The 12,024-nt window shown below is 40.7% G+C and overlaps 2 protein-coding genes across 2 annotated transcripts; one reads left to right on the top strand and one right to left on the bottom strand.

Annotated features, from left to right (window-relative positions):
* Positions 1-7,755: 7,755 nt before the first annotated feature.
* Positions 7,756-9,426, bottom strand: LOC103505893. Its single transcript, XM_008470267.1, has 3 exons — positions 8,956-9,426; positions 8,220-8,337; positions 7,756-7,790 (listed from the first exon to the last, which is right to left on the bottom strand). Exons 1-3 carry the CDS (start codon positions 9,424-9,426, stop codon positions 7,756-7,758), a joined length of 624 nt encoding a protein of 207 aa, XP_008468489.1.
* Positions 9,427-9,456: 30 nt separating this feature from the next.
* Positions 9,457-12,014, top strand: LOC103505882 (endochitinase-like). Its single transcript, XM_026820876.1, has 3 exons — positions 9,457-9,516; positions 10,949-11,297; positions 11,729-12,014. The coding sequence occupies exons 1-3, from the start codon at positions 9,457-9,459 to the stop codon at positions 11,953-11,955; spliced, it is 636 nt and encodes a 211-aa protein (XP_026676677.1). The 3' UTR covers positions 11,956-12,014.
* Positions 12,015-12,024: the final 10 nt, after the last annotated feature.

Here is a 12,024-nt window from a genome sequence, read left to right as displayed (position 1 = left end):
TTTACCTCCTCTACCTATTCCACAAAACTTACTAACCCTACTTCAAAGGTGTTCGTGGTGTTTTGTCTATCAATTCTCAGATTTTTTGTCTTTTTGGGCATTAAAAATAAATACCTACCTATCTGTTTAAAAACTATACTGCATCAAAACTTGAACTCTGAGCAATATTTTTATTCGGAATATTTTTTAGTCTATTTTCTATTTTTGGATATTTTGGACGTCCATGTCCTGATGTAATAATGACAGAGGAAGACACAGATGTATATTCGTCCAGGCAAAGTATAAAGAGCTCCAAATCAACCAAATTAGTTAAAACAAGGTAGGTGACGTACCTATACTCATATTCTTTTTTGGGAACCCCCTGCAAGGTTTTGCCAAGGGGCCCCCTAGATTAAATAACGGGCGGTTGGATGCTCCAAAATTTGGCATTTGGGGGCCTATTCCCAGAGCCCCCCATCAGCGCTGCGGGGTTGAGATATACTCGTACGCCATTGAGTAGGTACCTAACAAATTAAGTACTTACCTAATAGATATTTTAAGAGGTATTTTTTAGGTACCTATTAAGAGGTATTTTCAATAAGGGACCCGTTCAAATACCTATTTTCGCAAAATAATAATAATAAATTAAAAAAAAAAAAAAAAACTCAAGCTCAAATGCCCCACTCTCACTTGTGATGTAACTATCTGGCGCACGTCTTGGTTAATAGTGCGTCCATTGTCCAGTAATAACATTACCTCATTGTCAACTATGCAATTAGTATGCGCGGCGGCCCCCAGTGTTCTCTTAGGTCATTGGCAAGCACCTTCTTCCTTCTCAATGACGCATCCTCAATTCCTCATTCCAGAGGTAAATACCTAGAAGAAGAAGAAGAAGACGAAGAAGGAGGAGGAGGAGGAGGAGAAGAAGATGAAAAAGAAAAAGAAGAAGAAGGAGGAGGAGGAGAAGAAGAGGAAGAAGAAGGAAAAAAAAAAAAAAACAGCGGTGATACGAGAGCACGTTTCCCAACTAAGCAACGTTACCCGTGGTTGATATCCGGATATGTAGGTAACCATCTGGACACTCAGGCAGGGGGAGGTTAGCGTGAGGATTTTGAGGAGGCGGGTAGCTTTTCACCAAATGAAGGGTAAAAAATAAAGGAGATGGTAAAAATTCTGCGAAAAAGGAAAGGTTGTTCGGGCAAGGGCGTATGTACTTTTTCGCCCTTTCGCCTGTAACTTTAACAGCCAAGGTCCTATCGTCCCGAAAATCGAAGAAAGAAGGAGAACGGGATAGGCGAGAGCCAGCCGTTCCGAGAACGAACATTATCCGGTGCCTATTTAAAATCTTCTGGACGAGCTCTGAAGACCATTACGCAAACGGTAGCATCGATTTCCTTATCAGATAGTTATAGATAGAACAGAGAAGTCACCGAATAATAGAGGAAGGGATAACAATGGAGTGCCAGTTCATTGTATGGGTTCTGGTTTTGGTATATTAGTTATAGTCAGATATTGGATGGGAAACATCAGTCACCATGGCACGGTAAGTTTCAACTTTCTGATGGGATAATGTTCGTTCTCGGAACGGCTGGCTTTCTCCTATCCTGTCTTCCTTCTCTCTTCGATTTCGGGACGATAAGACCAAAGTGCTCCAAATTTTCCACCCCAGAGTCTTCTTGTTTTTCTTCGCTTTTTCCCCCCTGTACTGACGTGGTCGGCGTTTTTAGTCAGCCTCTCAATCAGCCCTAACTAGGCTGATTGCTTTGGGATGACATTTTTGGTGTTGGCTAGAAATTCCACGGGTGGATGACCTTCGCACTCGATCTTTATTATTTCTTTAACAAGGGAAATTCAGGCTGGTATCCTCCCTGTTTAAAGTCCCAGGCAGACTAAGCTGGTCCACTCCCTGTTTAAAGCCCCCCCCCCCTTAAATACGGCCCTATGGAATAGTAGGTAAGTTTCAAACAAGAATAAAAGATTTTCACGTCAAATATCTGCCTGTTTCAGATTTCTCTGCTTCAAATTCAACTGCAGACCCAGTGTCGACTGCATGCAGTGGCTCACAGGCGCTCGTCCCCTCACTGTCAGAAGAGACATCCCACTGCCTCGCCCTCCGGCACTGGAGGACCTCAGACTTCTCATCTGGACTCTAATGATGACAAGAAACGACAGCTCATACTTATGACGGAGGTAAGGGTGAAGGGCTGAAAAGGGTGTTTTATACTTCTTTAGGTTAGGGGTTCGGGGACTTAAAACTATATATGTCTTAAATAAAATAGGTAGTATAATACACAAATTCCTAAGAAGAACTAAAAATTTACTTTCAAGTAGGTAGGTGAACTTTTCCATTTTCCTCAAATCCTGTTTCCATATAGCCATATAGGTACAGTTGGTACAGAGAGGGAACTGCAACAACGAGGGTCTTATTGTCCTGAAATCAAAAAGAGAAGGACTGGATAGGAGAAAGCTACCCGTTCCAAGCACCCCAGAAGTGTTGCACGACGCGACGGGACGAAAAATTTCTCGAAAATTACAAGGAAATTCAAACTAACGAGACAAGAGATTGGTTGTTTCTCATCTTGCTTCGTCGTTGTTAACAATGTTAACCTTAACACTCTCCTTACTAAACAGCAGGGCGTAGGTTCAATTCCAACCGAGGTATGGAATTTTATCCTCAAAACAATTTGAGAATTTGACCACAGTAATTGTAGTAGCCTACTGCTGGAATAAAGGGACTTTTCAGTAATATGCAAGTAGTATAAAATAAGCACTAATGATAATTACACTAAATAATTACAAATGATAAAGATGGAGGACTGAAAAGAGGTCCAAAGTCAGTAGGTCCCCCCTTTCAGACATCTCCCAGGAATGGATATATGTACCTACTAATTGAAGAAAAAAAGTGCACATACCACCAACTCAGCACTGGAAGTAAATATGTCGCCACATTTGGTACAGCTGAAGTAGTTTTTAGTTCTCAGATTGCCAGTTTGCCCAACGGTGGGTGACAACAAATCAGCAGCCATGCGTTTCTTGTGAGGCAGAGACTTCTTGCCTGTACCAGCCTTTGATTCTGAGTCAGAATTATCGGATTTGATGGTAGCTATGGGCTTGGTATTTCCTCGCAAAGTCCTTGCCACAGTATTCACACTGGAACGCCTTCACGTCTGAATGCAGCGAGGCCTTGTGGTACTTGAGATCCCCCCACTGGCGGAAGTGACGGCCACATACCTCACACCCGTACGGCTTCAGGCCGAGGTGCACACGATTGTGAACCTGGGGAACAAAAGGGAATATTTTTTTTTACATGATGCCCGGTTACATCCGTTATACTTTACCTGGTAGGGGTACAAAGTTAAAGGGATGGGGGGAGATTTTAAAAAAATAGGTACCCAGGTATTCTTCTCCTTTGTCTTTTCCCATGTACAGACGGGGTCGGCGTTTTTCATTAGCCTCTCAATCAGCCCTAATTGGAGTGATTGCTTTGGGCTGACATTTGGTTTTGCTACAAATTTTAAGAGTGGACGCCCTTCGCACTCAACCTTTGCTATTTCTTTAGCAAGGGAAATTCAGGCTGGTATATTCCGTGTTTAAAGTCCCCCAGCCAGACTAAGCTGGTCTACTCCCTGTTTAACGTCCCCCTGTCAGATGTTCCAACATTTATAAGGAATTCCAGAATCTATTGTTTGAACAGTAAGTTGTCTAGATATTTTCTAGTCCAGGACTAGGGGTTTTACCTTGAGTATCTAGGGATCTTTTCTAACGAAATTACTGTGTGCGGAGTTAGGGTGTTTTATACTTCTTTAGGTTAGGGGTTCGGGGACTTAAAACCATGTCTTAAATAAAATAGGTAGTATAATACACAAATTCCTAAGAAGAACTAAAAATTTACTTTCAGGTAGGTGAACTTTTCCATTTTCCTCAAATTAACAAATCCTGTTTCCATATAGCCATATAAGTACAGAGAGGGAACTGTAACAACGAGGGTCTTATTGTCCTGAAATCAAAAAGAGAAGGACTGGATAGGAGAAAGCTACCCGTTCCAAGCACCCCAGAAGTGTTGCACGACGCGACGGGACGAAAAATTTCTCGAAAATTACAAGGAAATTCAAACTAACGAGACAAGAGATTGGTTGTTTCTCATCTTGCTTCGTCGTTGTTAACAATGTTAACCTTAACACTCTCCTTACTATTCTCAGGAAATGCAAGCAATTCATGGTAAGTACGAGGCCCGGATCAAAGAATTGGAGGCAGAACTCAATGCCAAATCTTCCCAACTGAGTAGCAACGACTTCACCAAGGTGTCGGACAACGTGGAGATTATCAAGCTGAGAAGACTGTGCAAGAAGCAGACGGCTCAGCTGTGCACGCTGCAGCCTCATTTGGAGGTGGTGGAGAAGAAACTAACCCTCTACGTTCAGGAGTACCCAGACGTTCCAACAACATTTACAAGGAATTTCGGAATCTATTGTTTGAACAGTTAGTTGTCTAGATATTTTCTAGTCCAGGACTAGGGGTTTTACCTTGAGTATCTAGGGATCTTTTCTAACGAAATTACTGTGTGCGGAGTCCAGTGTGTAGGATTATTGCACCCAGGACTAGGGACTTACCTTGAGCGCAGTGCTACTGAAAAAGCTCTTGCCACAAGTGTCGCACATGTGTGGTTTCTCCCCGGTATGAGATCTGATGTGATAGGCCAGCGTGTTCCTATGCTTGAACTCCCGCGTGCAGTAATTACACTTGAGCAGTTTCTTTTCTGAAAACAGCAGAGAAATAAAATAATTTGTTAGGCCCCTTTACTTACAAAGTCAATCATGATTCATATGACCAGTAATCTCCGTTACACTTTATCAATAAATTTACTTTCTGATAAAAAAAATATTTTGCTCTCGACATATGGATTTTTTAAGTTGGGTACCTACAGGTTGTAGAATGTAATCTGTAGACCGACAGATTTGGTTACTTTGACAACTTTATATACGAAGTAGTTAGGTATTTCTCAAATGGTAAAATTTAAGCAGAAGGTCCCGGGTTCGATGCCCATCATCGATGAAAATTTTTCCCATTTAAAGGGGCACGGTTAGCTCTGTGGTGACATGCTTGCTTGTTATGCAGAAGGTCCCGAGTTCAATGCCCTTCATTGATCGATGAAAATTTGTTTGTGCACATGAGTTTCTGCGTATTTCTTATTTACTGACGTCAGAACCCTTTGAACTTTTTCATTAGAACGGCATTTAAAAATTGACCAAATTGATTAATCAATTAATTTAAATGATCGGCATTTAAATTTTCCACCTTTAAAGTTACTTTTTTGGAGTTGGAGTTTTGACCTCAGATTTGGATTTTTCACAACTTTTTACGTAGGAATCGACCTTTAATTCATAATTATCTTCAAAAGCAATAGTTCTATTGTGGGATTTGTGGGGTTAAAACTTTGCACTCGCTTCACTTCGTTCGTTCATCAAGTACACTATCAATATTTAAGAGAGCTTCAGTTTTCCGTTGTTGTGTTACATCCACTACCTTCTAACGTCTTTGAACGACCTTGTCAGGAATGCGGAAAACCCAAGAGGTCATTGAACTCTTGACTGGAATGTTGCCAGACTTCCCTTTTTTTGGACGAGTCCACTTTGATCCTTATTTGGAAGAGTCCATTGTAATAGTAATCCAAGGTTACATACCTAGCTTTTTACTTTTGCTGGGTACCTACCTAACTAATTTTATTACCTAGTTCCTAGTTGTCTACCTATTATCTAATTTAAATTTTCTACGATTAGATAATAAATTTAATTTATTGTAAATTTTACTATCAGTCTATCTTTCTTTAATCTTTATTGTTTGATTGTTTCAGGTGGAAGAGCTAGAAGTTCTTAATAATGAACTGATTCGAGAACTGAAGGAAGAAAAATCTCATAATTGAAAGCTGAAAAAGAAACGCGAATTTAATTTTCTTCTCTTTTATGGATAAAAGACAAATTACTGATTGGCTTAGGTTCGATTCCTAGATTTGACAAAAATTTCCATTAGTACTTCGATGAAAAAAAAAGACAATGTAATTTTGTCACATCCACTAACAAGAGATGTAATTTTGTCACATTTTGTAATATACCTATTACCTACACCTATACACTTATAAATAATTTACGTATGTATTAAACGGAGCTAAATTTGATAATACTTTTTACATTAGGTAGGTTACCTAGTGGTCGGTAGGTCCAGTGTCATACGATGAAGTTTAGGTTATTCACCTTATCTATCTGTCTACAATTCTACATACATAAATAATTAAACAGGTATCTATACCTACTATCTACTGATAAATAACAGTAATCACCGTGACTATAATTTACCCCTGAGGACAATTTGTATCTATTTGGTGTCTCGTGATGTCTCTGAACTTTCAAATCAATTTGGTCTGATAACAATGGTGCTCCGAATCTTGCATTGTTCGCTCATTGTCCGTTGTTGTTGTTGTTGTTGTTGTTGTTGTTGTTGTTGTTGTTGTTGTTGTTGTTGTTGTTGTTGTTGTTGTTGTTGGAGAAAAAAAATCAAGTAGGTAGGTAGGTATAATAGTAATTTAAAATTTTCTCCAAGAATTGCCACATTGAGGTCTAGTATGGCTGAACATAATACCTACTTTACAGTCATACTGTAAAGTAGGTACCTACAAACCGACCTCTCTGTTCTGGAACACTCCTATGAATTCTGAATGCTGGACGCCAGCTCTGACATTGTAGAAAAATATTGGACGCAAGAGGGAGAATGGCCAAGGGGTAATGTTCCTTGACATTTGACAACAACATAAGGTATGTGGATTTACAGAGCATAATAAATGGACTTCGCCTTTTGAAAATCTCCGTCACGCCACTAATAGACAGCAGACACTATTGAGTAAAATCGGTTTAGGTGACTCACCCATCCTCAGTCGAAACCTCTGGAATGACTCGCGATTGATTTGATCCAATATGGTGACCAGAGCGATGGCAAACTCCACAAGCACTATGATGTTGTGCTCCGCTTGCTTACCAATCTCCTGGGAAAAGGTAAAAGAATAAGCTAAAATAACACCAAGACATGGTGAGAATCGAACCCGCGACCTAGCGCTTACAATGCAGACGCGCTACCAACCAAGCTAACTAGGCTGGCAAAAAAAAGGCACCTAGGTAGTTATTTGGGCATATGGCATAATATAACCGTATTATTCGTGAGTATTATATTTGTTGACTGCATGGATATGAATTGACAATGACATAAATGTTGACATGATAATAACATGAATGTTGACATGACATACCTACACGACATTTGACATGACTCGTGTGTCAATATTTGTGTTCATACCTGACAGAACAAAGTAATGGATTTTCTATTGTTTTAACACCGCCTTTTACCATTACCATTGTCGTCTTGAAGACATGTTCGGTGCCTTTGTCCAATTTAATGTGTTGTTTTTGTTGTTGTCGATGTCGATGTTGTTGTTGTTGTTGTTGTTGTTGTTGTTGTTGTTGTTGTTGTTGTTGTTGTTGTTGTTGTTGTTGTTGTAGAATAAAATTGGCCCCGGAGTGAGAATCGAACCCACGACCTAGCGCTTATAATGCAGACGCGCTACCAACCAAGCTAACTAGGCTGGCAAAAAAGGCACCTTGGTAGTCATTTGGGCATACGGCATAATCTAACCGTATTATTCGTGAGTATTGTATTTGTTGACTGATGCATGGATATGAATTGACAATGACATGGATGTTGACATGATAATAACATGAATGTTGACATGACTCATGTCATACCAATGTCAATATTTGTGTTCATTCCTGACAGAACAAAGTAATGGATTTTCTATTGTTTTAACACCGCCTTTTACCATTACCATTGTCGTCTTGAACACAATCATGTTCGGTACCCGTGTCCAATTTAATGTGTTGTTTTTGTTGTTGTCGATGTTGTTGTTGTTGTTGTTGTTGTTGTTGTTGTTGTTGTTGTTGTTGTTGTTGTTGTTGTTGTTGTTGTTGTAGCAGTGACGACAATTCAGCAGTCATCTCCAAATTCTAGACTCGTTGGTAGATTTAAGAACTCAGCCACTTTTATAGGGTTATTCCACAGGTCTACAGGTGTAAGGTTGGTGGGATTTGCAGAACAATTGAATAGATGACTAGTGTTATGTGGACTTTCTTAAGACAGACACTTTGTGGACTTTCTTGTTGTGCAGACACTATTAAGTAAAACCGGTTTAGGTGACTTACCCATCCTCAGTCGAAACCTCTGGAATGACTCGCGATTGATTTGATCCAATATGGTGACCAGAGCGATGGCAAACTCCACAAGCACTATGATGTTGTGCTCCGCTTGCTTACCAATCTCCTGGGAAAAGGTAAAAGAATAAGCTAAAATAACACCAAGACATTATGTGAACTCTGAAATCTATTGCCAATTTCCTGGGAAACGTAAGAGAATCAGATGTTGTTGTTGTTGTTGTTGTTGTTGTTGTTGTTGTTGTTGTTGTTGTTGTTGTTGTTGTTGTTGTTGTTGTTGTCCTACCTACTTATTATCAAAGTGGCCTGATAAAGCCAGGTCCACTATGCGCCCAGCTGGCATTGAGAATATGTCCACGCCCCCATCACTGGCTATGTTCCAGAGCTTTTTACATCTATGTAAACATGAATATTCAGCTCGGTTTGTTTTATTATGATCAAGATGGAATAATAATGCATTTTGTCGCGTATTTCTAGTTGGGATTTTGAAGTTCAACTCACTCAGGATATCTGGACAAAAAATTTGGTTGTTGACTAACTTGTAGATAAAAATCAAGTCATTTATTTGTCTCCTGGTTTGAAGAGTTACGATATCATGAGTGGATTCTATTTCTGTGTAATTATGATCTTGAATTATATAGTTAGTTTTATACGCGATAATTCTAAGAAACTTATGTTGGACAGCTTCCAAGCTCTTGACATGGCAACTGTAATGGGGGGCCCATACCACAGAACAATATTCAAGCACTGACCTGACGTAAGCATAGTACAGAGCCTTTAAGGTTGTCACGCTTGAAAATTCCCTAGAGTTTCTATACAGGAAACCCAGCATTTTTAAAGCTTTAGATTTGATATTATTTAAATGAGAATTAAACTCTAGGGTCTTCTGAAACGTGACGCCCAGGTCTCTGACCTGTTCACATCTAGCCAGTGCCTGGCCATTGATGTCATATGATGCTAAGATGGGTGATTTGTTTCTGTGGTAGGTCATTACCATACATTTGCCAATGTTAAGTTCCATCTTATTGATAGAACACCAGTGATAGAGGCGTGATAACATACTTTGCATACTGTCCACCTCACGCTGTCCTCCGACCCTCAATGCAACCTTCAGGTCATCGGCAAACAACCAGAAGTTAAAGCCAGGGAATATCTCGGCTATGTCATTGATAAACAGGGAGAACAGGAGTCCCGACATATGACCCCCCTGAATACAACCCGAAGGAATATGTATGGGCTCAGAGGTGCTTGTTCCTACTCGGACGATCTGAATCCACCCGGACAAAAAGTTACGGATCCATTGCAGCAGATACCCGGAGATTCCGAAGGCGGATAGTTTGGCTATTAGGATATAGAAATGAATAGAAATAGAAATGAAGCGTATAGAAATGAATTAGTTGACATTGCCAACGAAGCGAAATTCGGAAAATTGGAGCTTTAGAGAATGAAAAATTCGTAAAAATGAAAAATTCGTGCATTGTGAACAGGCTGTTACACCCATATTTATGAACAAAATACTGGCTCTCAGCAATTGCTCAAGCATCAATTCCAAACATCTGATTGGCCAAAATTTGCTTGAACTTAAAACAAATCTGAGACCAGCCAGCCTAGTTAGCTTAGTTGGTAGTGCGTCTGCCTTGTAAGCGCTAGGCCGCGGGTTCGATTCCCGCCCGGGGCGGATTTTATCCTGAACGGATAATGTTCGTTCTCGGAATGGCTGGCTTTCTCCTATCCTGTCTTCCTTCTCTCTTCGATTTCGGGACGATAAGATAAGACCATAGCAGTTACAGTTCCCTCTGTCAAACCTCTTTTTTTTAAAAAAAAATCTGAGACCGAGAATTTTTGTTCATGCCAGGCTAACCAGGCTGACTTTTCACTTGTCACATCCTGTATTACATTAGTACAAAAGTTATTTCACATATTTTTCATTTGTTTACTCAGTCTAACAGCCTTTTCATTCTTCCTTTTCTCCTCCTCCTTCTTCTTGGTCCTCTTCTTCTTCTTCTTCTTCTTCTTCTTCTTCTTCTCCTCCTCCTCCTCCTCCTTCCTGCTCTTATTCTTGTTCTTCTCCTTCTTCTTGGTCCTCTTCTTCTTCTTCTCCTCCGCCTCCTTCTTCTTCTCCTCCTCCTCCTTCCTGCTCTTATTCTTGTTCTTCTCCTTATTCTTGGTCTTCTTCTTCTCCTCCTCCGCCTCCTTCTTCTTCTCCTCCTTCCTGCTCTTATTCTTGTTCTTCTCCTTCTTCTTGGTCCTCCTCTTCTTCTTCTTCTTTTTCTCCTCCTTCCTGTTCTTATTCTTGTTCTTCTCCTTCTTCTTGGTCCTCTTCTTCTTCTCCTCCTCCTTCCTGCTCTTATTCTTGTTCTTCTTGTTCTTCTCCTTCTTCTTGGTCCTCTTCTCCTCCTCCTCCTCCTTCCTGCTCTTATTCTTGTTCTTCTCCTTCTTCTTGGTCCTCCTCTTCTTCTTCTTCTTTTTCTCCTCCTTCTTATTCTTGCATACTAAATCATAGGGCCCGTATCACAATTGAAGTGTAGTCGCCTAAAAAACCAAACTTATGAAAATGATAGACTGTCTCTCGTTTTCATAGGTTTGGTTTTTTAAGCGACTACACGCTTCTAAAAGTCGCGCGACTCCCAATTTGTGACAGGCCTAGGTTTAACTAGATGACTCTTGAGCGGTTTGTCCAATTTTGATGAAATTTGACAAAAAAAGTTTAGCACTAAAAGAGAATTGTCGACTCATGTAGGTACATTAGTTTTGGACCGTCTGATTTGATAAGAAATGCCGATCCATTTCTCAATTACTCACGAGAAAACCATAGGAAAGTTTGGTGTTTTCAGTGGGGTTTTGAGGGTAAAAAAAAGGGTTCTGCAGATATCCAGGTCAAAACGTCACTTTCTCTTTTCCAGGTTGATGTGAAGGAGCATGGGTTCCGGAATTTCACCGCTCTGAGGAAGACACATCCGGGATTGAAAGTGGAGGTGGCAGTAGGCGGCTGGGGCGAAGGGGGAGAGAAATATTCCGCCATGGTGGCCGACAAAACGAAACGAGCCACGTTTATTAGAAGCATTGTCGGTGAGAACACACAAGCCGCTTTTCACAAAGTCTGATCAAATTATGAAGTACCAATTTGTGGTGAAGCTGAGATTCTCTTCATAATTTTTGCTTAGAAGCATTAGCATCAGAACATGGCCCCAAGTCAAGGCCGTATCCGGGATTTGGTCGAGGGGGCCGAGAGTTCAAACAGTGATATACCATGGGGAAGGGGGGGTATATGCTCCAAACTCTCGGAGTCTGGCCTACAAGGGGAAAAAATGAAGCTCGAGAGGGTGGGGGGCAATCCCCTCCCCTACATACGGTCCTGCTTCAAGTGAATTACGGCTGGTTTGTTCCCGGATAGATGGGTCGTTTGAATGTAACATACAAACTTGATGTAGTATCTAACTAGATTAGATTGAGCTCGATTTCCACAGATCTAATGATTATAACTTAACTCCTTTCTCCAGCTTTCATGAAGAAATACAACCTGGATGGGTTTGATTTGGACTGGGAGTATCCCGCCGCTTCGGACAGAGGTGGCAGCTTCAGCGACAAGAACAACTTCTTCTTCTTTGTGGAAGAGCTGAGGACGGCGTTCAACAAGTTTGGGAAGCACTGGGAAATTACCATGGCCGTTCCGATGGCCAAGTTTCGACTCAATGAAGGCTATCATGTGCCAGACCTTTGCGAGTAAGTTAGAAAAAAAAAGAGGTTTGATAGAGGAAACTGTAACTGCTAAGGTCTTATCGTCTGGAAATTGAAG

The sequence above is a fragment of the Diaphorina citri genome, unplaced genomic scaffold (assembly GCF_000475195.1).
Source record: "Diaphorina citri unplaced genomic scaffold, Diaci psyllid genome assembly version 1.1 scaffold10, whole genome shotgun sequence".
NCBI classification, from domain to species: domain Eukaryota; kingdom Metazoa; phylum Arthropoda; class Insecta; order Hemiptera; family Psyllidae; genus Diaphorina; species Diaphorina citri.
This window is presented reverse-complemented; position numbering and strand designations above follow the sequence as displayed.

Bases quoted from the DNA above. Each gene is read 5' to 3' on its own strand.
- LOC103505893 (XM_008470267.1), bottom strand. From the start codon at position 9,426: ATGTCGGGACTCCTGTTCTCCCTGTTTATCAATGACATAGCCGAGATA. The intron at 8,338-8,955 runs GTATGGGCCCCC...ACCTTTTCCCAG, and splicing joins TGCTTGAATATTGTTCTGTG to GAGATTGGTAAGCAAGCGGA. The intron at 7,791-8,219 runs GTAAGTCACCTA...TTGTTCTGTCAG, and splicing joins GAGGTTTCGACTGAGGATGG to GAATGAACACAAATATTGAC.
- LOC103505882 (XM_026820876.1), top strand. From the start codon at position 9,457: ATGTATGGGCTCAGAGGTGCTTGTTCCTACTCGGACGATCTGAATCCA. The intron at 9,517-10,948 runs GTTACGGATCCA...TAGCACTAAAAG, and splicing joins TGAATCCACCCGGACAAAAA to AGAATTGTCGACTCATGTAG. The intron at 11,298-11,728 runs GTGAGAACACAC...TCCTTTCTCCAG, and splicing joins GTTTATTAGAAGCATTGTCG to CTTTCATGAAGAAATACAAC.